The sequence below is a fragment of the Haemorhous mexicanus genome, chromosome 24 (genome assembly GCF_027477595.1).
Source record: "Haemorhous mexicanus isolate bHaeMex1 chromosome 24, bHaeMex1.pri, whole genome shotgun sequence".
Classification (NCBI taxonomy): Eukaryota; Metazoa; Chordata; class Aves; order Passeriformes; family Fringillidae; genus Haemorhous; species Haemorhous mexicanus.
The window spans coordinates 1,017,551-1,039,233 of NC_082364.1; the positions used below are offsets into that span (position 1 = coordinate 1,017,551).

General features: G+C 53.1%; 1 protein-coding gene across 1 annotated transcript in view; it reads left to right on the top strand.

Moving 5' to 3' along the window:
* The first annotated feature begins 3,427 nt into the window (after positions 1–3,427).
* ETS1 (ETS proto-oncogene 1, transcription factor) overlaps positions 3,428–21,683 on the top strand; it is a 77,864-nt gene continuing 59,608 nt past the window's right edge. The window contains exons 1-3 of the mRNA XM_059866978.1: positions 3,428–3,569; positions 10,485–10,567; positions 12,745–12,889. Of these exons, the coding sequence (XP_059722961.1) occupies positions 10,496–10,567; positions 12,745–12,889 (217 nt within the window). The 5' untranslated portion in view covers positions 3,428–3,569; positions 10,485–10,495. The remainder of the gene's footprint in view (positions 3,570–10,484; positions 10,568–12,744; positions 12,890–21,683) is intronic.

A 21,683-nucleotide genomic window follows, 5' to 3' on the forward strand; every position in this document is an offset into this window, starting at 1 on the left:
TTGGTTGATGTGGAGCAGATCCAGGTGCAGCAGCTCCCAGCCTTAAGAAGCATCACAAAAGTCACTTTTGGGGCAGTTGAAGCATTCAGGATCCTGTGCACCCCAAATTTTTAGTGCATATCCTTCACCTGCACATCCAAGATAATGGACATGCAAGATCTGAGCTCCTGCCTGATCCAAGGGTAGAAAAATCTCCTTCTCCTGCTTGGGAGGGCAGAAATTTCCCCTTAGCTCAGACATTCAGCATCCTTGGGCTCCATACAGGAGGGAATTCATGGGGGTTGGTCCAGAGGAATGAGCTCTGGTGCTGTCCCCGTTGGCTTTTGAGGCCAGGCAGCTCCAGAGGGTGTCAGCAGCTGGGTCCCAGATGTGCCCAGCTCTGGGAACATCTGAGCACAGGCTGTGAGGCACACCCAGGTTCTGAGCAGGGGCAGAGGGAACATCTCCCTGGGCAAAGCTGCCATGGATTTCCAGGCACAGGCAGCTCCTGATCCAGCTGTGTCACCTTCTCCCAGGGCAAACACTGGGAAGGTTTCTCCAGCTCAGGAATCCTCATTTCCTCTTTGCCCTGGGGTAACACCAAAAGCAGAGATTCAGGCACTCAGGACCATTTTGTTGGTTCCTTCTCTGTTTTCCCAGAGTAAGATGGAAATGGTGATCCATGAAGGGCTCTGGAAGCTTCTCCCCTTTAGTACTTTATGATCCACAGGCAGGAGCACAGGGATCTCTCCCTGGAGAGGAACCTGGGGCTGCAAGGGAGTGGAGCACAGGTAGGTGACAGCTGGTGACACTCAGGACTGGGCTGAATTTTGCCCAGATTATCCAAGCTCCCTGCCCAGCTCCAGCAGCCAAACCAGGAGTATCTCCAGGTGCTGTCACCCTCCCAGTGCTGCTGCTCTGAGCTCCCGCCCCAAGTGGTGCTGAGGATTTCTCAGGGTACTGGGAAGAGGGCTGTTTCTGCTGACACCAGTGTGCTGCACCTTTCAACAGGAGCCTGAGGGCCCCCAAATTTAAGCAGCCTACAAGTGCAGAACCTGTGAAACATCCCCAAGACATCCCCAGTTTGGTGAAGCCATCAATTACTGCTGCAGGGAAACATTAAGGGATTGCTTTATTTTTTATGAGCACGGAGCAAACCCAAAGCAGCTGCCATGGAAAGTGCAATGACTTTATGATCAATTCCATGAGCTGCCCGAAATTTAACCCTACTTTTTGTTGTGAGCTGAAGCAACTGCTTTGGGTGACTGATGTGACAGCAGTGACCCTGAAACCAGGCAACCACGTGGAACCTGGTGATCTTCAGGTCCCTTCCCACCCAAAGCATTCCATGACTCTGGGATTCCACATGCCAGCCTCCCAGCTGGCTGCACAGCCACTCCACAGAGCTGTTAATGTCTGCATTCTGCACCCTAGCACCCTCCTGAGGACAGCATCCAGGCAGAGACATCTTGCTCGCAGCTGCCAGCAGGGTTATCCCCGGAAGAGTTGCCCTGATAAAAATTGATTGCTGAACACATTCCACTCCTTTAGAGCTCAGATGTGACAGAGCCTTTGTAGAAAAGCCCAGGAGGCTGGAAACCTTCCTGGGGAGATGGAACCCTGTAAATCATTTCCTGTGTTAAAACAGCTACAAGAGGGAGCCGTGCCTGGCCAGTCCAGCAGGTAACTGATTTGGGCCACCTGGAGCTGTGTCTTTCTAAATTCAGGGCTAAAGGAGAGATTCATTCATCATTTGGCAGCTCCTGAAGGACTTGGGAATAGTTTTATGTGCATAAATAATGGAGTTTTTTTCTATTTGTTACTCTGTGCATTTTAGCAACCTCCTGGTCTGGGAGAGGGGGACGGGAGGGACTTTTGTCTTGTGAACATTTGCTCAGCACATCTGATTTCTCTGGGGAACATTTGGCAGCAGGAGATGCTACAAGAGCCCTGTGCAGGCAGAAATTATCCAAGTGGGAGCAAACACAGCTTTGGTTTGTACTTTGCAAATGCCCACTGTGCTGAGAGTACTCAAAATAGCCAGGGCTGTGCTGGGGAAGGAGTCTCCAGGAGTTATTCTCTCCCCACACACCGACCCTTCAGCAGTGACAGCGCTCAGATGTACAGGCTGCTTGGGTTTTTTGTGAGGGTGCTGCTAAATTCCCTGGAGATCGCCCCCTCCTGCAGATCCTCTGCAAGCAGAACCTCCTGGGGTCAGAGCAGGGGGGCACTGAGGGCTGAGTCCCACTGGGGCTGGGGGCTCTTTGCTGCTCTTCTCTTACAGTCTCTGTTAGGATCTCCAGGGAAATGCCAACAGCTGCTCCCGGCGCCCCATTTTCTCCTGGAGCAGCTCACATGGAGCCCTCGGGGCCCGGGCTTTGCCCCTGACAGGGGCTGGTCCCGGGCTGCTCATGGACACAGCGGGGTGGGATCCGTGCTGGAGCCGGGCAGCAGCTCCAGCCTGGAGCCCTCTCCTGGAGGAAAAGGCGGCTCTGCTGCCCGGAGAGCGAGAGGGGGAGAGGCGGGATGGGCACGTCCTCCAGCACCCGGGATTTGCGGGGCTACTGGCGTCTGGAGCTCCCTGGCCAGGCTGTGTAGAGGAAGACAGGGGTATTAGGCAAAGATCCTGCTGTTCCAGAGCCTCTGGATAATTCCCGGGGGCGTTAAAGGACTGAGATCACTGCACGCTGGGTTTCTGTCCCTCTGCTAGCCCTGGGCAGCCGGGAACGCGCTGTCCTGCCCTTCTCCTGCCTGGAGAGGCCCCGCACACCCTGAGCACCTGCCTTGGGGCTGGGCTTTGGGGAGATGCGGGTCGGGACCATCCAGCCCTGGCAGAGCTGCTCCGGCGGCTCCCAGCGCTGCCCCGGGAGCAAATTCCCTCTGCAGTTCCTCGGAGGGAGCTTCCCTCAGCCTTTAGGGCTGTAAAAACGAGCAGCGGCCCCCAGGGCACATTGTTGGTTCCAGGGTACATGCCGAGAGCTGGCAGGACTGGCAGCAGGCTGGAGCCTTCCCGGGCTCGGCTAAGGCGGGAAGCGGAGCAGAGCCCCGGACCCGCACAGAGCAGGGACAGGAGCGGTGCCAGCGCCCTTCAGGGAAGGGGTTTCTGCCATGGGGCACCTCAGCAGCTGCTGGGCTGGGCTTTGGAGCCAGGGCTGCCACAGCCTCACCGGGCCAGCCTTGACTCGGTCCCTGGGCAGGAACAAACTCCGCTGACGGGACTTGGGGCTGCAGTAGCACTGGGCAGGCTGGAGCCTCGGGTGCACTCACAGGGCACGACCCAAAGGCCACCCCACGGCGGGGCTGGCAGGGCTGTACCCATCCCCACCTCTAAGCAGCGGCTGTTTTGTTTCCCCAGCGCCGTGACAGCGGCCAGAGGTGGCTCTTTCCTGGCTGGCGGCGTTCGCAGCGCCCGGGGTGCGGGGCTGACCACTCCCCCTCCCTTTGAATAGCAGCCCTGCCTCGAACACTATGGTATTTCTATCCTCCCCGGCTCCAGCGCGGAGAGCACCAGGTAGCTGGGAGGAGAGCGGACACAAGTGTGGGAAGCCGTGGAGGATATCAAGCTTTTCCCCGGGTCCTTCAGCTGAGCCGTAAGTGGTGGGGGAAGAGGCTCTTTGAACTCGTTTGGGGATCGGAGGTACCTGTGGACATTTTCAGGACACCTCAGATTTGGTTTGTGGTGATTTACTTTTCCTCTCTCAATTTCCAGTTTCACCCAGTGACTGATTTGTGTATTTGCTACAGCAGGATCTTCTGTAAATGTCTCAGATTATGCCTCCCTTTAAAAATTTATATATTTATATATATATTTGGTACATAAATTTTATATGGAGATTTAGGAGAATATTATTATTTTCCTAATCGAGGTGGAAGGCTATGCACTTGTATTAGTACAGTGAATTAAATTTGCAGTTCCTTTGCTGCTCTGAATTTTAATTTGGTTTTGGTGTAATTTGGTTTGGTTTTGCTGTGAGGGAGGGGAGCTCCAAAGTGCCCAGGGTGAGACGGACAGACCTGGGGCTGATTCCTGCTTTGCAGGGATGATTGGAAGGATTTACTATGACCCCTCCGGGGGTTTTCCACGGTGATGCCATCCCCTAAAGAGCCCAGAGTGCCACAGGTGCCAGCATTTGCCTTTGGGAGAAGCTGGAGTGTGACAACAGCAGGGATGTGCTGCCATTCCTTGGGAAGAGCAGAATCCTGCCCCCCGGCCCTGGCAGTGGGAATTGTGAGTCCCTGAGGAGCCCAGCAAGGCCTTCCCCTTCCTGTTAGTCTGTAAATCACTGCTGTCTGTGCATGTGGCCACTCTCGGTGTTAGAGGCACCGCCAGCTTCCCCTGCTGCGCTGCCAACGGCCACCTCTGGGGCCGGGCTGGGCCGGGCTGGGCCGGGCTGGGCCGGGTTGGGGCCGGGCTGCCTTCCTGCTGGAGCCCGGTCCTGCCTCAGCCTGGTTCTGCTGCCCTCTGCTCTTCTGGGTGTGCAGCTATGCACCCTGCCTGCCGGGAAAATAATGCTCTGGCAGGCCTGATTTGTTTGGGTATTTACTGCTTGCCCAGGGCTGGGGATGTGTGGAAGCCCGAGGTGTTTTTTTTACCCCAGCACGGGGATGTGTGTGTGTCCCTTGTCCTCAGGTTCACCACAGAGCTTTGCGGGAGGGGACTGTGTGCCCCTCCAGATCACAAACCTCTTTCCCAAGCTGAGGGACAAAGAAACAGAAGGTAACCCCACGTTCCCCAGTGGTTTGGGGCCCTGTGGGAGAGCAGGGTTTGGTGGGCATTTCAGAGCGGGTTGGGGCAGGCTGCTCCAGGTGTCCGGCTGGAGGTGCCACAGGGATCCTGGGGGACTCCCAGCTGGGCTATCCAGCCCTGCCCAAGGCCCTCTGCCAGGGAGAGGCTGGGCTCTGTGAGATGGGCAAGGTGTGAGAGGGCAGGGATCCTTCTCTGAACAGCGGCATACTGATCCTGTTCATTCCCCTTGTGCTCTGCCCCAGCTGAGGGCCTGGCCCATGGCATTGTGTGTGAGTCTACTGGTTCAGGAGGCAAATTCGTGAGTGAGACAACAGCTGACCTAATTAACTCTCCCTTCACATCCTCCTGCAGTTGCCAGTGGCTGCTGTGAGCCGGGGCAGAGCAGGGTGATTTAATGGCAGCAGCTCTGGCATCCCACCTAAACCCTCTCCTGCCTGACCCGTGCTGTCAGCTCGCTGTGCATCTGCTGGGGCTGCTGATGGGGGCATTATCTTAGCTTAATTAGCAGCTGAGTAATCGATGGATGAGCAGAGAGCAGCAGAAACGTAGAGAAAAAGCAGTTTACTCCGAGCACAGAGAGCCAGGGCTTTGTGAGGCTGGGCCGAGCTTTAACCCCCCTGGCACTGTCACCCATCCCAGGCAGAGCCTGACCAGCCAGACGGGAGGGCTCTCGAGATGCCCTCGTGTCTGCAAGGCCCCGGGGGAGGGAGGAGCCCGGGAGCGCCGGGGCAGCCGGGGATGCGCTGCGGGCATCTGCCCCGTCCCCGGCAGAGGCCGAGCCCCGGCAAGCAGCGCCCGGCAGCAGCCCGGGGCTCACACCCTCGGCCGAGCCCCCTCACTCTCCCCGGGTGACCTCCTCCCGGCCCGTCACCCTCCCGGGGGATTTCCAGCGGCTGCAGAAGGGCCATTGCTGCTCTGTTTACCGCAGCACCTCCTGCTGCCCCGCAGGAAACCGGGTGCGAACACCCCAAAGTTATAAAATCATCAGAAATGTGGGATTGAGTGCGGCCAATCTGTTCAAACCACGGCTGTAAGTGCAGAAAACACCCTCCTGTCCGCTGCTCCTGCCTTAGGGATGCTCCTTTTGTGAGAGGCGGTGCCGGGCGCTGATGAATGGGAGGAGGTTCCTAAGATGCCAACAGATCAACAGCCCCTTCTCCCCTGGGAACGGGCTGCCTGGAAAGTGCCAGCATCCCAGGGGTTAAAGCCTGGCGGAAGGATGTCATTTCCACCGGCTCTTTGCCCCACCCCCTCAAAGATGATAAATTATTGCTGGACGCAAAAATGAAGTGGTTATCACTGAGCAACTCTGGGTCAGCCAGGCGGCCCGAGGAGGGCGGGGGTGTGGCAGGGGCTGCTGCAGGTTCTTGAAGCCTTGATTCACCTTCTTGAAGCCAGAAATATTTTGGTGGGGCTGCTGATGCTGCCCCATCCTCCTGGCTTCTCGTCAGACCCCACGGAAAAGGAATTTTTTTGGTTTATTGGGATGGAGGAAAGCACCCAAACAGTGTTTGGTGGCTGTCCCAGGTGTGCCACCCTGCAGTGACACCTTCCCTGGTGCCCAGCTGGGCTGAGGGACATGGGACAGAGCTGAGTGGGGTGCTGCAGCTCAGAAACTGGGGAACAGTCTGAGCCTCAGGACTCAGCCAGAGCCATGGATGGAGCATTAAACTGGGAAACAGGGATGGGACTTGACTCTGCCTCTGGGACGTCACTGTGGCATCGCTCCACTTCCCTCTGCCTATCCTTGAGCAAACATAAAACTGAACAACAAACAACAAACAGGAAAATACTGTGAAGTGTCTTCATATATCCAACAGACAAAGCTCACTTTATTCTAATATTCACTTTTAACTCCTTCCCAACTTCTGCAAGGGGGTGTGTGTTAGTCATGAGCACAAACAGCTTTTCCCTTTTTAAACCAAGCTCAGTAATTGACTTAAAATCAAAAAAACCCTCAACCTTGTAAAAGAGGAGGGATGGATGTTGAAATGAAATTAAAATTTTAATTTAGTTTAGAAATGACCCAAGAGTGTAATAGCTTCAGCTGGTACTTGATCAAGTCCCAAAATAAATGCTGTTTCTCCTACACATGTTTTCACAATAGGACAGGAATAAAAAGAGCAAACAATAAGGCTGAAGTCAAGCTGTTAAATCATTAAGGATATTACCAAATGGTTCAGATCCCCCTCTATTTACTAGCAGCTCCCAGCAAGCTGTGGCTCTGGATTATCTTGATGTAAATCTGCAGTGATTTCCTCAGTATCAGCCAAATTACCTGCCCAGAGAGCTCCAGCCTGGAATGGAGCTCAGCTGAGCTCCCTGACAGCATCCAGGGGAGGAGAGGAACTCTTTGGGCTCTTATTAGAGGAAGCTGAAGAGAAGCAAAATATCGCTCAGCCATCAGGGAAACTTGCTGACAGTGAGAGATGTTTTGGGCTGTGAAGTAGTTTCCTCTGGGAAGTGGTGGAAGTTCTGTTAAAATTAGCCTGGACAAAGCACAGTAGAGCTCCCTCTGTCCTGTCCCTGTCTCCTTCTCCACACTCACTTTTCCAGAGCACAATTATTCCGTGCCCAGAATCTGCTCACCTGCCTTTTCCAGCAGGGTGTGTCACTTACTGGGTGCCATCCCTGCCATCCATAGTGGGGGCTTGGAATGGTCCCTTCTGGGGTTCCTTCTTCAGGGATTCCATGATTCCAGGTCCTTTTCACAGCCTCCAGCCTGTGTTTCTCTGCCCTTTAACCATTGTCACACACAAAACCTGCATCAGGTTGGGGAACTGGTTTAATTTTTGTTTAACCAGGACTTCTCTTAAACCCACAGAGATAGGGATGCAAAATGTTGCTGAGTTTTGTATTGTGCTCCTGCCCCTCTCTTGTGCTTTTTAACAGCTCAGCTTGGAGGGGAAGAGAAACCAGAAAGCAAACTGGCTCTAAATGTCTTGGAGCTGCTGTCTAGAGATGCTAATTCACCTCTTGGCTATGAGGGAGCTGCTGGGGCTGCTTTGCAGCTCTGCTTGAATCCTATTGCTGTTCCTTGCTGCATGAAGCCTGTCCTAGGTGTCAGGATGAGTTTGGTGCTGCTGAGCTCAGAGCACACCCACGGCCTCGAGCAGCAGCGTGCGGTGCCTTGCTGGAAGGTTCAGCCTGAGAAAGATGCAAAGGACAGCCAGCGAGGCGTGAACGTGGCTCTCGAGAGCTGCTGTGAGTGAGCTGCCTCCACCAAAGGGGAGAAAACCCCAAAGCAACCCCAGCTGCTGCTGCACGAGCTGCAGAGCAGAGAGCAGGGGTCTGACTGCTCTTTGGCTGCTCCTGGGGCTGAGAGCCCTCACCCTCGGGCACGTGGGTGTCACTGTGGCAGGTGAACAGCCCCAGCTCTCTCTGGCTGTTTCACCCTGTCTGTCCTGCTTTGTTTGGCAGCATCAACCTTTGCTTTAGGGCAAGGCCAGCCCGTGTTTACTTGAGACGGTTTCCATGTGCTGAAGGTCGGGGTCAGGTGTGTGATGGGCTGGGATGGAGCACCTTGCTCTGCGTTAGGGGATGCCCTTCATGCCGGGGTGCTCCCCCCTGGAAGCGCTCAAGGCCAGGTTGGACCGGGATTAAAGCACCCTGGTCTTGTGGAAGAGAGAACTTTTCCAGCCTAAACTCGTCCCTGCCCATGGCACGGGACGAGCCTGAAGGTCCCTTCGAGCCCTAAACGTTCTGTGCTCAGCCAGGCTGCAGCAATGCGCTGCACACGCTTTGTCTGGCCCAGCTGCAGCTGCCCCAGCTGCAGGGAGATTGAAGCCAAGGCGTTTTAACGCCTCGTTAGGGCGGGCTGGCAGGGCGTGCACAGATGCTGAGATTAGTTAAGGCTTCTCAGCCACACTAACTCGCACTCGGTGTGGTTTTGGGTACAGCACAAAGAGAAACAGGTTGGTTGTTCTTCCACCACGTAGGGGTAGTTTTCAGTCTTGTGAATTAAAAAAGAGAAGTTTGAAAAAAAAAAACTTCTGCTGGTGTTTGAGGCAGAGTTAGTAATAACCAGCAGGAAATGATGATGATAATTTAATACTGTGCACATGCAGGTGTTTTGTGTTGGGCCATTACTCAGAGGGCACGGGGGAGATGCTCTGGGGGTCCCTGTTTGCCGAGGTGCTGAGTGAGAGCCAAAGCAGCTCTGCCGTGCCCCGGGGGTGGAAAACTGCAGAGAGCTCTGCAGCAGCAAAGCCCAGAGGCAAGGACCAGAGGGAAGGCTGGGAGAGGGTCCCAGGGCCTCCAGGAGATGTTCAGGGGTGCAGAGTAGAAGTGGAGGCTGAGGGTGATGTGGGTGAGCTGGCTCTGCTGAGAAGAGCTGAGCACAAAACATGCAGAGCTCGAGTTTGATGAGGGAGCTGGGAAAGGGGCTCAGCCTGAGGAAAAGGAGGCTCAGGGGGCCCTCTTTAAAAAAAGCCTGGATGTGGCACTCAGTGCCAGGGTTTAGTTGAGGTGTTGGGGCTCGGTTGGACTCGATGATCTTGAAGGTCTCTTCCAATCTTGTGATTCTGTGAATTCTGGCTCTGCATGACTCCCTGTAAGGAGAGCATCCAGGGGGAGTTCTCTGTTCTCCCAGGAAACAAGTGACAGGAGCAAAGGAAACAGCCTCAGGTAGCACCAAGAGAGGTTTAGGTTGGATATCAGGAAAATTTCTTCACTCAAAGGTTTGCCAAACACTGGCACAGCTGTGCAGTCCCCTTCCCTGGAGGTGTTCCAAACGTGTAAAATGGCACTTGGGATAACCTGGCAGTGCCAGGTTCAGCGTTGGACCAGATAATTCCAGGATTTTGTTGGAAGATAACTCAGCCAGGTGTTTGCAGCTGCAGTGGCCACAGCCCAGAGCTCTGCAGGAGTGCAGAGGGGTCCCCAGGAGCCAGGGCTGTGTCCTCAGGGAGGTTAGAGCAGCTCCTCTGCACCACCAGGCTGGGAGCAGCCATTCCCACGGCTGCAGGGCCCATCCTGCCCGAGCCAGCCCTGCCCAGCCCAGGCTATTCCCCTTCCCTCTGTCCCCCCAGCACCTTGGAGTCACAGCCCCAAAACACAGACCTTGCCTTGGCCCTGTGTTCCCATTGGCATTGCAAGGAGCGAGGGAGAAACACCCACAGCTCTGCTAACAGAGCCACAGTGCTCACACAGCTCCTCAGCCACACAAATGGCTTCAGTGAGGATTAAAAATCCAGCTAATGAGCAGCTCTGGCAGGAGGATTTGCTCAGAAGAGTGAATCCTGAGTGAGGAAGGCAGTGATTCAGTGAGGGAAACCTAAGCTCGTGCAAAACCAGAGGATGTGTCCTGAAAGCAGCAAAGTTCTTTGTGAGGCAGACAGGGTCTGACAAAGCTTTCACAGGAAAGGTGTTGATCTCAACAAACTGCCTTTTTTTTTTTTTTCTCTCTCAAAAGAAAGAAATTGGCAACAATTTCCCACCAATTCTCCAGCAAAGGAAATATGATCTCATCTTCCCTCAGAGCAGCTCCCTCAGCTTGCAGGTGATCATTCATTAATTCATTCCCCATTGTCAGGCTCTCCCCTGGTTACACTGCTGCATCTGGGCGCTGCATTGTTGGCACAACCCCTCTAATCACAATATTTCCTATTAATCCAGGTATTTTGCCCCTTAACTTTTCCAGCCTAAACTCGTTAAGGTGACAGTGCTCCAAGCTTTATACAGCTGTGGAAAGCATGGATTTAGCTGGTGCTGTCAGTTTTTATGGCATGGAATCTAATGCCCCTCTCCGTTCCTGCAGGCACCTCCAAGATGATGAGTTATTATATGGACACAGCCATTGGCAATGCAGCTCCTTATGCTTTGGCTCGGCCTGGAATGATGGTAAGGAATGGGCAGGGCAAGGGGAATGGCCTTGCACTGAATGAGGGTGGGCACACATGAGATTTTAGAATGAAATTCACCCCTGGCAGGGTGGGCAGGCCCTGGCACAGGTGCCCAGAGCAGCTGTGGCTGCCCCTGGATCCCTGGCAGTGTCCAAGGGCAGGCTGGACAGGCTTGGAACATCCTGGGATAGTGGGAGGTGTCCCTGCCCATGGCAGGGGGTGGAGTGAGAGAGTCGTTAAGGTCCCTTCCGATCCAAACCTTTCCATGCCTCTATAAAAGACAGGAATTGGGGCTGGTTTCCTACCCCAGCAGTTTTCTCTCAGGTTGCTGGGATTTCTCCAGCCCTGACCCAGCTTGGTGCCATCTCCTGAGGATCCAAGGTTTGAGGTAGTTCAGGGCAGTTCTGAATTCCAAGTGTTTACCCAGAGCTTCTCTGACCCTCTGGAGCCTGCAAACCTCCCCTGGAAATGAGATCCTGGGTCGGATTTCCTGTGCTGGTGTGGGAGGAGTGTCAGGGGAAGCATTGTCCCGCTACCTGCTCCCCCTGCTGCCCTTTACCTGGGACCAGTGGGACCAGCACAGAGCAGGACAGCGACTGGGAAAAGCTCCCGTGGTTTTCTGGAGTTCTGGGACCACTCTGGTGCTCCCTGTCCCGAGCCAGCTCTGGTGGGTGGTTGTGTGCAATAAAGGTTGCAGTGTGGTCCTGGGACAGATTGGGCAGGGATTTGAGCTATTTTTAGGAAAATCAGATCCATATTTAGGGAAATCTGATCCGTATTTCAATAAACCAGAGAAATATATTCAGAGAAATCAAATCTCTACTTAGAGAAATGGCATTTGTAACCATTTGTCCAAAGAACTGCTGAGCTTGGGAGGTCAGATAAGCTCTGGGCTGACACCTCAGGCTGCACAGAACTTGTGCTAAAACCCAACATTTTCCCCAAACTGGGAAGAAAAGCCCATCCTGAGCCATGGAATATTCCCAAGGCAGCTTCACAGCTTTCCTTTAAATGGTTCCGAGCAAGCATTTGGCTTTTAAATATTGATTTGCCATCAAGGAAATCTATTCCTCCGAATAGAGGGAAATGGTAACAATGATAAAAAATTCAAACATCCTGCATTTATTTATAGGTATGTGCATGGTATTGTCCTCTTCTAGGGAGACAAACATTTAAATGCAATGTATTTATTATGTGGTGTATATGTGTGTGTGTCCATGGTAAATATATATATATAAAATATACACACAGATGCACATAATAAATATGGTGTGTACACACTATATGTATACATAAATATATATGTATAAAATAGGTGTGTACTAAATAAAAGGAAAATTATATCCTGGGATCATTTATTAAAGCTTTGTTCCCAATCTAAACAAATCTATGTTTCTAAATACCTCTGTATCCATGTATAGTAAATGTATTTTTTTATGAAGTATAAATTTAGCTTCATATACAATAAAAATAAATGTGTATTTTATACAGAGTTATAAGCTAGGATTACACAGGTGTGGGTGTATAAATTCTTCTATCACCCATATAATCAGTACATCTATAATGTATTGTGTGTTAACACATAATAATATGTAATGTAATGTTTGGGTAATGATACATTATGTTATATAAACTAAAGATGCATCTGTACATTTCATATGAGGTGTATAACTCATATACCCATATGTACATACCACATGTATAAACATCTCGGTGGACACACCAATAAAACCAACATAAACAACACAAATAAAAAGAAAATAATCTCAAATAATATCCCTATAAATAGGAAGAGGAACATAAATATGAGAGCTGGGACCAGGCTCCCCCTCAGTGTCTAGGCAGGGCTGTGGTTCTGCACCCCCTGGTGACCCCCACGTTTTGGGGGCTTTTGGGGCCTCCTGCTGCCCTCAAGTGACATTCCCAGTTGTGGGGTGTGGAACAGACCCCTGCCACAGAGGGTGTCCCCATGGGAGACCCCCAAGCTGCAATCGTGCCAAGCTCAGCCTCACTCCTACCTTCACTTTTCTCCTCATCTTGGTTTAAAAAAGGCCTTTTTTGTCCCAACACCCCCGAGCCAGCTGAGCTGGGATCTGACGGGTTCTGGAGCAGCCCCCCTGCCCCCCGCACATTTCAGGGTCCCCCTCCCCTGACAGTTCCCTCTGTTCCTTCCAGAAACAAGGAGTGCCCATTCCCTGCGAGGATCCCTGGGTGACCTGTGCCTTCCAGGCCTCCTGCTGCCAGCCCCGGCCCTGCTGCCCACTCTGGGATGAGCCTGCCACGCAGGAGGTGCCCACTGGGCTGGAGCACTACGGCACGGGTAGGGCATGGGGGGCACGAGTGGGAGCCGGGGCGACATAGGTGGGACATTTGTGGTGGCATGGGTAGGACATGGGGTGGCACGGGTAGGGCATGGGGGGGCACGGGTAGGACATTTGTGGTGGCATGAGTAGGTCACAGCGGTGGCACCTTCCCTGTGCTGGGGGGCTCAGAGCAGCCTCAGCTGGAGAAAGGAGCCTGAACCCCTGCCAGGCTCTGTTTGCTGTGTCCCCCCCCAAGTGTCATTCCAGATTTGCTTTGTGCCCTAGTCCTGCCCTCATTTACTGGGGTTTTTGCCCTTAGTGCCACCCTCAGGCACAGCATCACCAGGTTGGCACCTACCTTGATGGTGTCAAGGGGTTCCCTTAGTGAGGATTGGCCCAGAATGCAGAAAAACCCCTTAAATATGGGGGTTTTGTATTTATTGTCCACCTATTGAAGTGATGCCGAAGGGTGGGAGCTTCCTTCTTCCCTGCTGTGGTGTGGGAGTGCTCCTCTCCCCTTTCAGCTGGTGATTTTGCTGGTTTTTGGTATTTTGGAGTTCTGTGTGCACCTCCCTTGCATGTGGGGGCAGCAACCCTGCTTGCTGCTCCTGGGGTCTTGGGAGGATCCCGTGGGCAGGGTGCACCTGCCAAGCTGCACCCTCTGCACTTCTCCTGGTGTTTGCAGGACTGGTGTCATGGCTCCTGCTTAGTGGCTTTGCAAAGTGGCATCCATGGAGGCCTGCAAGGAAACAGGGATTCCCAAATTCCCATTCCACTCTGCTGGCAATTTTGGGTCTCTTGTAACTCAATGCTTTGCACTAGCACAGGGTGCCCAGAGCAGCTGGGGCTGCCCCAGCCCTGGAAGTGTCCAAGTGTCCCAAGTGCAACCTGGGATAGTGGAAGGTGTCACTGCCCATGGCACTGGATGGGCTTTAAGGTCTATTCCAACCCAGTTCTGGGAGTTTTTGATTTCTTGGCAGGTTGGAGGTCACCAGAGCTGGAGAGGAGAGGCCACGCTGGGCCATCAGCTAAAGCAACTCCCTGCCAGGGCCTGGGGAAAGTGTTCCTGCCTTCCCTGCTTGGGCTCAGGGAATGGCTTCATGCCTTCCCCGCCTGGGACTAGCTGATGTCTCCTCCTACACCTCTGTAGTTCAGAAGTTGTTAGAAAAGCACCAGGATCTGATTTTTGCCCCACCAGATGGATTTTCATGCTGAGCTTGCACTTGGGGCCATTTTTGGTGGTGTGGAAGGTGCGGTGGAATGAGATGAGCTTTAAGGTCCTGTGCAGGCCAGCCCAGGCTGGGATTCCAGGACTCCTGGAGGAGCAGCTGGCAGGGCAGATGTTCTCTGGCCTGGGCTGAGTGAGGAGGGAGCAGCCCAGGGCTCAGGTACCACCAGGACAGCCCGGCCACAGAACCAAGAGAAAGAGCTCAAGTTGCACAATGTGACCTTTGCCAAAGACCAAGATGAAGTTTGTTTCCCTTCAGTCTCACAGAAGCCTGTCCTGAAGCACTTAAACCCCGTGTAAGCTCCCCTGGGCATGTGCTGCTCTCATGTGAGCGTTCCAGCTCCTTGCTGGTGCTCACTGCCCCCAGGGGAGGGAAAGCCCTGATGTTCAGAGACTTTCTGCGGCTGAGGGCTCAGCAGAACAGTGACTGCTGGGTGAAATGTACAGTTTGAAATCTCTCCTTGGCAAATGCTCGGGCATTTGGTGTTTTTTTTCCTTTCTCCTTTGGTGAGCACTTGAGTGTGAGCAGGAGGTGGACACAGAGAGCTGTGCCTGTGGCTGGAGCAAAGCCCCTCTGCTATTCCCAGGCATCCTTATTCCAGCTATTTGCTCAACTCCTGTGAGTGACCTCTCTCAGCATGATGTCAGCTCTGCTCTGATGAAATCTACCCTGGCAGCATTTGGATTTGCTCAGGCATTTTGCAAATCTGTGCCTGGAAAGTTTTTTTAGTTTTTTTTTCCCAACCCTCTCCCGTTTTCTGTGAAAGTGCTCTCTCCAGGGACCAACATATCTGCAGCCCAGATCTTCCTTACTCCACCATGGCTCTGTGAACTTTCTTGTTGCAGAGGCTGGATCCTGCCTCAAACATTAGTGAAGCCAGGGAAAGAAATCCAAGCTGTTGCTGTCTTCCACAGGTTTTGATCTACAGCTTTTAGAGAGTTGGGATGAGCAGAACAGGCCCCTGGGTCCCTCGCAATACCTAAAAATAAGTTTTCAGTTCTTCCTGTTGCAATGCAAGGTGCTCCTTCTCTGATTTGTTTTTTCATGTTGCTCGTTCTTCAGTCTAGAGCAGTTTCTAATTTTAAATGAGAGGAAACTCTTATTTGTATATGGGGCCAGGAACAGCCTTTCATTTCTCCTTTGTGTCTCAGCTGCACATGAAAACCATTTGTCATCTATTCTTCTGCTGCACCAGAGGCTATTTTGGTTTTCATGGTCTTGATGTTGGTGAAAGAAACAAGTCAACAAGGAAAATGCAAGTGTGAATATATCCTCCTGCAATAGAAACCCACAACATTTCTAAGAGTTTGAGGGCTGCTTGCGTTTAGGGAAGATGCTTTGCCTTTGAAGCTTGAGCAAGTTTATTTACACTGTGCTTGAAGCTGATAAGATTATTTTGTGATATGGATAAAGGAAAGCCTGATGTGGATTTAGCTCATAGATAAAGCAAGAAAGGGTGGAGTTTTTTGTCTTGAAAGGCCGACATTTGAAAATGGACTGGAGTCAGTTTTATTTGTCAGCTTGTACCACAATGTGTGGTGCACATGTTGGGAATGTCCGTGCCCGGGGATCACCACAGGAGGGAAGGGCCCAGCCCAGAAGTGACAGAACAAGGCCATCCAGAGGGGAGCTGCTGGCTGCTCTGCTGAGCTGGGGTAACTGGCCACAGGTTTAGGAATCTTTCTCAAATAATTTTTCTTTAAAATTTAGCTCTTATTGTTTCAAGTGTGTCTTTAATAAAGCAATCAACTATTTATTACCTGTACCACAATGAAGAACAATCAACAGTGGCTGAGCATCCTACAGCAATTCCTAGAAGCATGGTCTGAGCCCCCAGTGTAGCACAGCGAGTCTGTCATGAAGCCAGAGTCCTCCAGGCATCTTCTCAGCCAGGATAAGAGCAGACTCTGGGCCAGTTGTTAGAGCAGCCCTCCAGTATCTGAAGGCAGCCTACCAGGAGAAGGCAGATGAGCTACCCAAGGGCACATAGCTCTGCTCCTTGGCATCAGTAAAGACACCTTGACTGCTCCATCTGCCACCCAACTGCAGGTGCCCTGTGCCTGCCCAAAGCACTGCTGAACGGATGCTGAAGGCCACACTTAGCACCTTATGGTGAACTAATAAGGAAAGGGGATCCTCCCTGGGACTATTTTTTGGGTTGTACAAGGTTAGGTTAAAACTGGAGTGGAAGAAAATATTTGCTAGTGTAATTATCAAAGTATTGTGGGGCTCTGAACAACCCGATCTAGGGGGCAGCATCCTGCCCGTGGTGCAAAGGTTGGAATGAGATGATCTTTAAGGTCCCTTCCTGCCCAAACCACTCTGGGATTCTGTGATTCCATGACAATTTCAGCACGGACTCAGGGCTGGCTGTGCTGTCTTTAGGAGCCAAGGCCACATTAACAGCCCCTTCCACCCAGAGTGGGTTTGTTTTCCTTACTGATAGGGGAGATAAAACTGTTGTTAATGGCAAGTGAGGGATGGAACCACTCCGACTCCAGCGGAAGAGCTTTCTACAGCTGTTGTGCTGAATTAGCATCCCTGGACTGAAGGTATTCCCAGCCTTTTGGATACTTCTGAAGCATCTGGGGGAGTGCTCCTAGCTTCACTGAGAAATGGATCACAGAATCCCGGGATGGCTTGGGTTGGAAGGAACCTTCAGGATCATCTCATCCCAGTGCCCTGCCACTGGCAGGGCCACCTTCCACCAGAGCAGGCTGCTCTAAGCTGTGTCCAGGCTGCCCTTGAACCGTCCCAGGGATCTTTTGGAGAGCAAAAAGCAGAGCTGGTGCTTCACGGGCATCAAGTCCTCGCAGCCAGGGCTGCCCTAGTGTGGAGCTGGTTTGGCCAGGAGAGCCAAGGCCCTGCAGCTGCAGAAACACCTTGGTGTGCTCTGTGCCCTCACCAGTCAGGGGAGGACCCTGTGATCCTCCTCCCAGCCCGGCTCCCAGCCCAGCCAGGGCCACGGGCTGGAGTCCCACGGGGCCACCCACATCCATGGCCAAGCGTCCCTGCTTTTCCCCACGTGTCCCCTCCTTTGCCTGCTCTTCTCCCGGTGGAGAGCCCCGCAGGAAAACGTTTTCTGTGAGCGCTTTCTGGGCCATCTTCCAGGCCCACGCTCAGAGGAAGGGGGCTTGGGGAGGAGGAGGAGAAGGGGGGAAGGTAAAGCTGACCAGGCTCAGCCCGATGGCTTCTCCAGCTGCAGAGCATTTTTGAGCAAAGATTTTTTTTTCTAAATCTGCTTTTTTTTTTTTCATGTCCTTTTATCCTATTTTTAACTGCGACCTCCTTCCTTTTCTCAGCCTCCTCCAACACTTCCCCCTCCCCTGTGCTGCACTGCCTCCCCCGCACGCTCTCGCTGAGATGAATGGGAGCCTTCTCATAGGGCACGCACAGCTGCTGCTCCTGCCTGCAGGACAGCCAGCATTTCCCTGGGCCAGCCAGCCCTTCCCTGGGCCAGGCCAGGATCACCCCTGGGTCGGCCAGGATCACCCCTGGGCCAGCCAGTCCTTCTCTGGACCAGCTAGCCCTTCCTTGGGCTGGCTAGTCCTTCCCTGTGCCAGCCAGTTCATCCCTGGGCCAGCCAGCCCTTCCCTGGGCCAGCCAGGATCACCCCCGGGCCAGCCAGGCTCTCTTCACCCTCTTTAGCAAACCAGAACAGGCAAAGGAGGATGTGCAGGAAGGTGAAGGGCAGCAGGATGGGGCAAAATCAGGGTGAGCCCCATGGGGAGGGATGCACTGGATAGGACATCATTCCATGGCTCAGACAAAGCCCTGCACAAGATCCTGCCGTTCTCAACCTGCTGCAGCATTCCCTGACCCTCAGCTCTCCCAGGCCTAGGGGCTGAGCGAGGCTCAGGGCTCTGGTGTCACCCTCTGGCCACTGAGGTGACACAGCCTCTCTGGCTCTGGGGCTGTTTAGGGCCTGGCTGGAATGAGGGTTTTTCACTTTTCCTTTGTGGATCTTTTGGTATTCCATAGACTCCAGTTGAAGGCCAGTCCCAGCTGCTGTTCTGGGGGACTTGATAGGTTGGACTTCATGATCTTGGAGGTCTCTTCCAACCTCATTATTCTGTGATTCTGTGACACTCTGGGGCCGCTGAAGGACACACATCATTTTCTCTGTTAAGGGCACTTTCCAGTCTGTTGGTGAAGAGAGGAGATCCCTCCAGGCCTGGGAATGAATTGCAGAGCTGTGGGATGCCTGTGGGATGCCTGTGGTGTGTGTGAATCTGCTGGGAAGCATGAGCAGCCCCTGCTCTGCTCTCAGGTCAGTGGGAGCTGGTGTTGCTGGCTCCTGTGAATCCTGTTGTTTCCCAGGTGAGGAAAACGCACCCAGGGGTTCCCGTTGTTGAAAATGGGACCAGACTTCTGGTACCAAAGTGATTCCAGCATTTATTATAATAAAAGAAAGGCCTAAAGCAGGGGGCTTGGGCCAGGCAGGAGCGCTCCCGCCGAGGATGGAGCAGCGCCGGCCCCGATGTCCCAGGGGAACGGCACAGCTTCCCTGGGTCAGATGCCCCTTTTTATCCTGTTTTTTGTCCCTTTGGATTGGTTTCTGTTTGGATCTTCATTTGCATGAAGGTTTTAGGCCTTGATTGGCCCATGACAGTTCTGTCCAGGCTGGCTCGTGGTGCACTTTACTGAGGTGTGTTAGGGTACCTTGAGTAGCGGATTTCTTATAACTGCCCTTTAACCCCTCTTACAATATAGCAACCAAACTAACAGTACATGCTTAACCATCTATCAACTATTTTACAACAGTTTCTGACCTATTTTTAACACCATGACACTCAGTGGTGCTGGGACCTGCTGCAGCTCAGCACTTGGAGAGGATTATTTGCACTGAGGCTACAGAATGACAAAAGTCCAGGCTTTCAGTTTTCCATTTGTTTCCTCCCTGACTCTGGAAAATTCCTTGTGCTGCCACAAAACCCCAGGGAGCTCCCAGTGCCTTGGTCATCAGCAGAGAATGAGCTCAGAGCTCTTTTCCCACTTGAGCTGCAGAGTCAGCTGGGGATGAGGGATCATGCTCAGAACAGGGCCTTGGGCCCTGGGATGAGTCTGGGGCAAATCTGGAGTGTTGGTTTTTGGAAGAGCCTGGAGATTTGTTGGGATTCTCAGGTAGAACAGGGGGGTGGGAGCTCAGCAAGAGGAAAAACTCAAGTTTGGGAGCTGCAAAAATGGGCACCAGCACTGAGAGCTCCAGTGTGCCGTGGGGAAGGGGCAATGGGATGTCCAGGAGGAAGGGATCTGAGCCACAGCCTGGCCAGGGTTTCTGTGATGCCTTGAGGCTGCCTGCAGAAGAGTCTCATTTTGGGGGTCCCTTGGAGCAGGACTGACCCCTCCATAGGGATGGAGTGAGCTGGATGTACCTGCTGAGTTTTCCAGAGGAGGAAACCATCCTGCACCACAGAACACTTCAGAACAACTGGGGGAGGGAGGGTGGGGGTGATGTTTGAGCTTTCCCAAGAAAATTCCTCAGAACTGTGACCTGTGGGGACACTGGGCAGCAGAGCACCCTCTCCAGAGGGCTTGGTTGCCCGTGGCCAGCCCTGGTAGCAGCACTTAAGGGAGCTTTGATGGGCTGGTGAAGAGCAGGGAGGGCAGAGAAGTGAGGAGAGATATTTGGAACAGCTTTCCCAGAGAAGTGAATCCCCACCCCTTGAAATGTTCAAAAAAACGTGTCAATGTGGCACTGGGGGACACAGTTTAGTGGTGGACCTGGCAGTGCAGAGGGAATGGTTGGACTGGATAATCTTAGAGGCTTTCTCCAGCCTTTAGGATTGTCTGATCGTGGTTTCTCCCTGGTGGGACGATGGGATGCCAGGAGAGCACAGCAGGGCAGGCAGAGAGGCTGTGGGGAGCAGGGAACCCAGGACCCTGCAAACAGCCTGATCCTTTCAGCTGCTGGCAGCTCGGAGCACCTCTCTCTCCCTCCAGATGTTCCTCGTGTTTATGGCTGCTGCAGCAAGAGCCTGAACTCTCTCATTAATGCATTTCTCTCTCTCTCTTCCTCACATCGAAGCCAGAAGTCTCAGCTCCGAGGCTGCAGCTGGGAAGGAGCTGGGGTGAGGGGTGGGAGAGGGGAGGGAGGTGTGCGCCAGCCTCCCGGCCCATTCAGCTCCCCCCCCGCCTCCTCCCCCCGAGTCCTCCCAAAATACACATGCCCTGCAAAAAGAAAAACACTGGCAGATTTTTTATTTCAGAAAGTAAACACTTAGGCCATGGGGGTCTGGAGGTTATGGGAAAAGAGGAAACCATTGGGCTAATCAGGCAGGGACACACTTCCCCTGCTGAAATAAAGCAGAAATCGCTGCCTCACAGGGCGCCGCTGTGGTTAACCCTGGGGCTGCCAGTGCCATGGAAAGTTTTCCCTCAATCCTGGGATCTGGTGCCTCATGGTAACCCAGGGACTGCCAGTGCCATCATGGAACATTTTTCCCTCAAGCCCTGGGATCTGGTGCCTTGTGGTTCATTCTGGGCTAGCAGTGCTGGGAGCCCCACTCTGCCCACTTTTTTTCCCTCAATCCCTGGGATTTGGTGCCTTGTGGTTCACTGTGCTGGGAGCCCAGCTCTGCCCACTGGTTTTCCATCAATCCCTGGGACCTAGTGTCTCATGGTTAACCCAGCGGCTGCCAGTGCCATCATGGAGCGTTTTCCCTCAAGCCCTGGAATCTGGTGCCTTGTGGTTCACTCTGGGAGTGAAATGTGCACTGTGGTTCAGTGCTCAGAGCTGGACCCTGCCCACTCATTCTCCCTCAATCCCTGGGATTTTGGGGCTCATGGTTAACCCAGGGGCTGCCAGTGCCATGAGGCACTGTGAGCTGGACCTTGCCCGCAGGTTTTCCCCCAGTCCCTTGGTTTTGGTACCTCATGGTTCACCCTGGTGCTGCCAGTGCTGCAGAGCCCTGGGAGCCCAGAGCTGCCCACACGTTTTCCCTCAATCCCAGTTTTTGGGGTGGAAGGGGAGCCAGCACTCTACAGCAGTCCTGTGACTCTTTGGGAATGAGCCCTTGGGAATTTTTAGTAGGAAATGAAGTTTTTCTCTGGTTTATGAGCCATCCTATAGAATTTCATCGTTATTCTTGCCTGAGAACTCTGCCTGTTGGCTGCAAACCTCTGCAGAGAGGAAATCTCTCTCTGCTTGGATCAGCAGGATTTGGGCAATTTCTGCAGAGCTTTGAAAGGTTTTCAGAAAGCTCCATTTTCCCATCCCTGCCAGATTTGCATGAGGTGTATAAATGATTAGATCGTGGATTCTTTGGTCACAAACCCTCCAGAGGGGGATCCTTCCTGCTCTCTTTTACTCTAGAGTCTGTAGAGCACATGGAATGTGGGATCTGGCTGGGAGATGGGAGACCCTGGGTGTTCCCACAGGACAAGGAATGGTCTCAGCCCAGGGGCCTTTGTACCAGCTTACAAAGAGATCCCAATTATCCCTCTCAGAGCCTGGCCTTGGACTTCCCAGCTCCTTTCCCATCCTGAGCAGTGCTCTGGGAATAGGAATGGGAATGGGAATGGGAATGGGAATGGGTGTCACTCCCAGCTCTCACACGTTTTGCAGCTCTGTGTGTTTTTG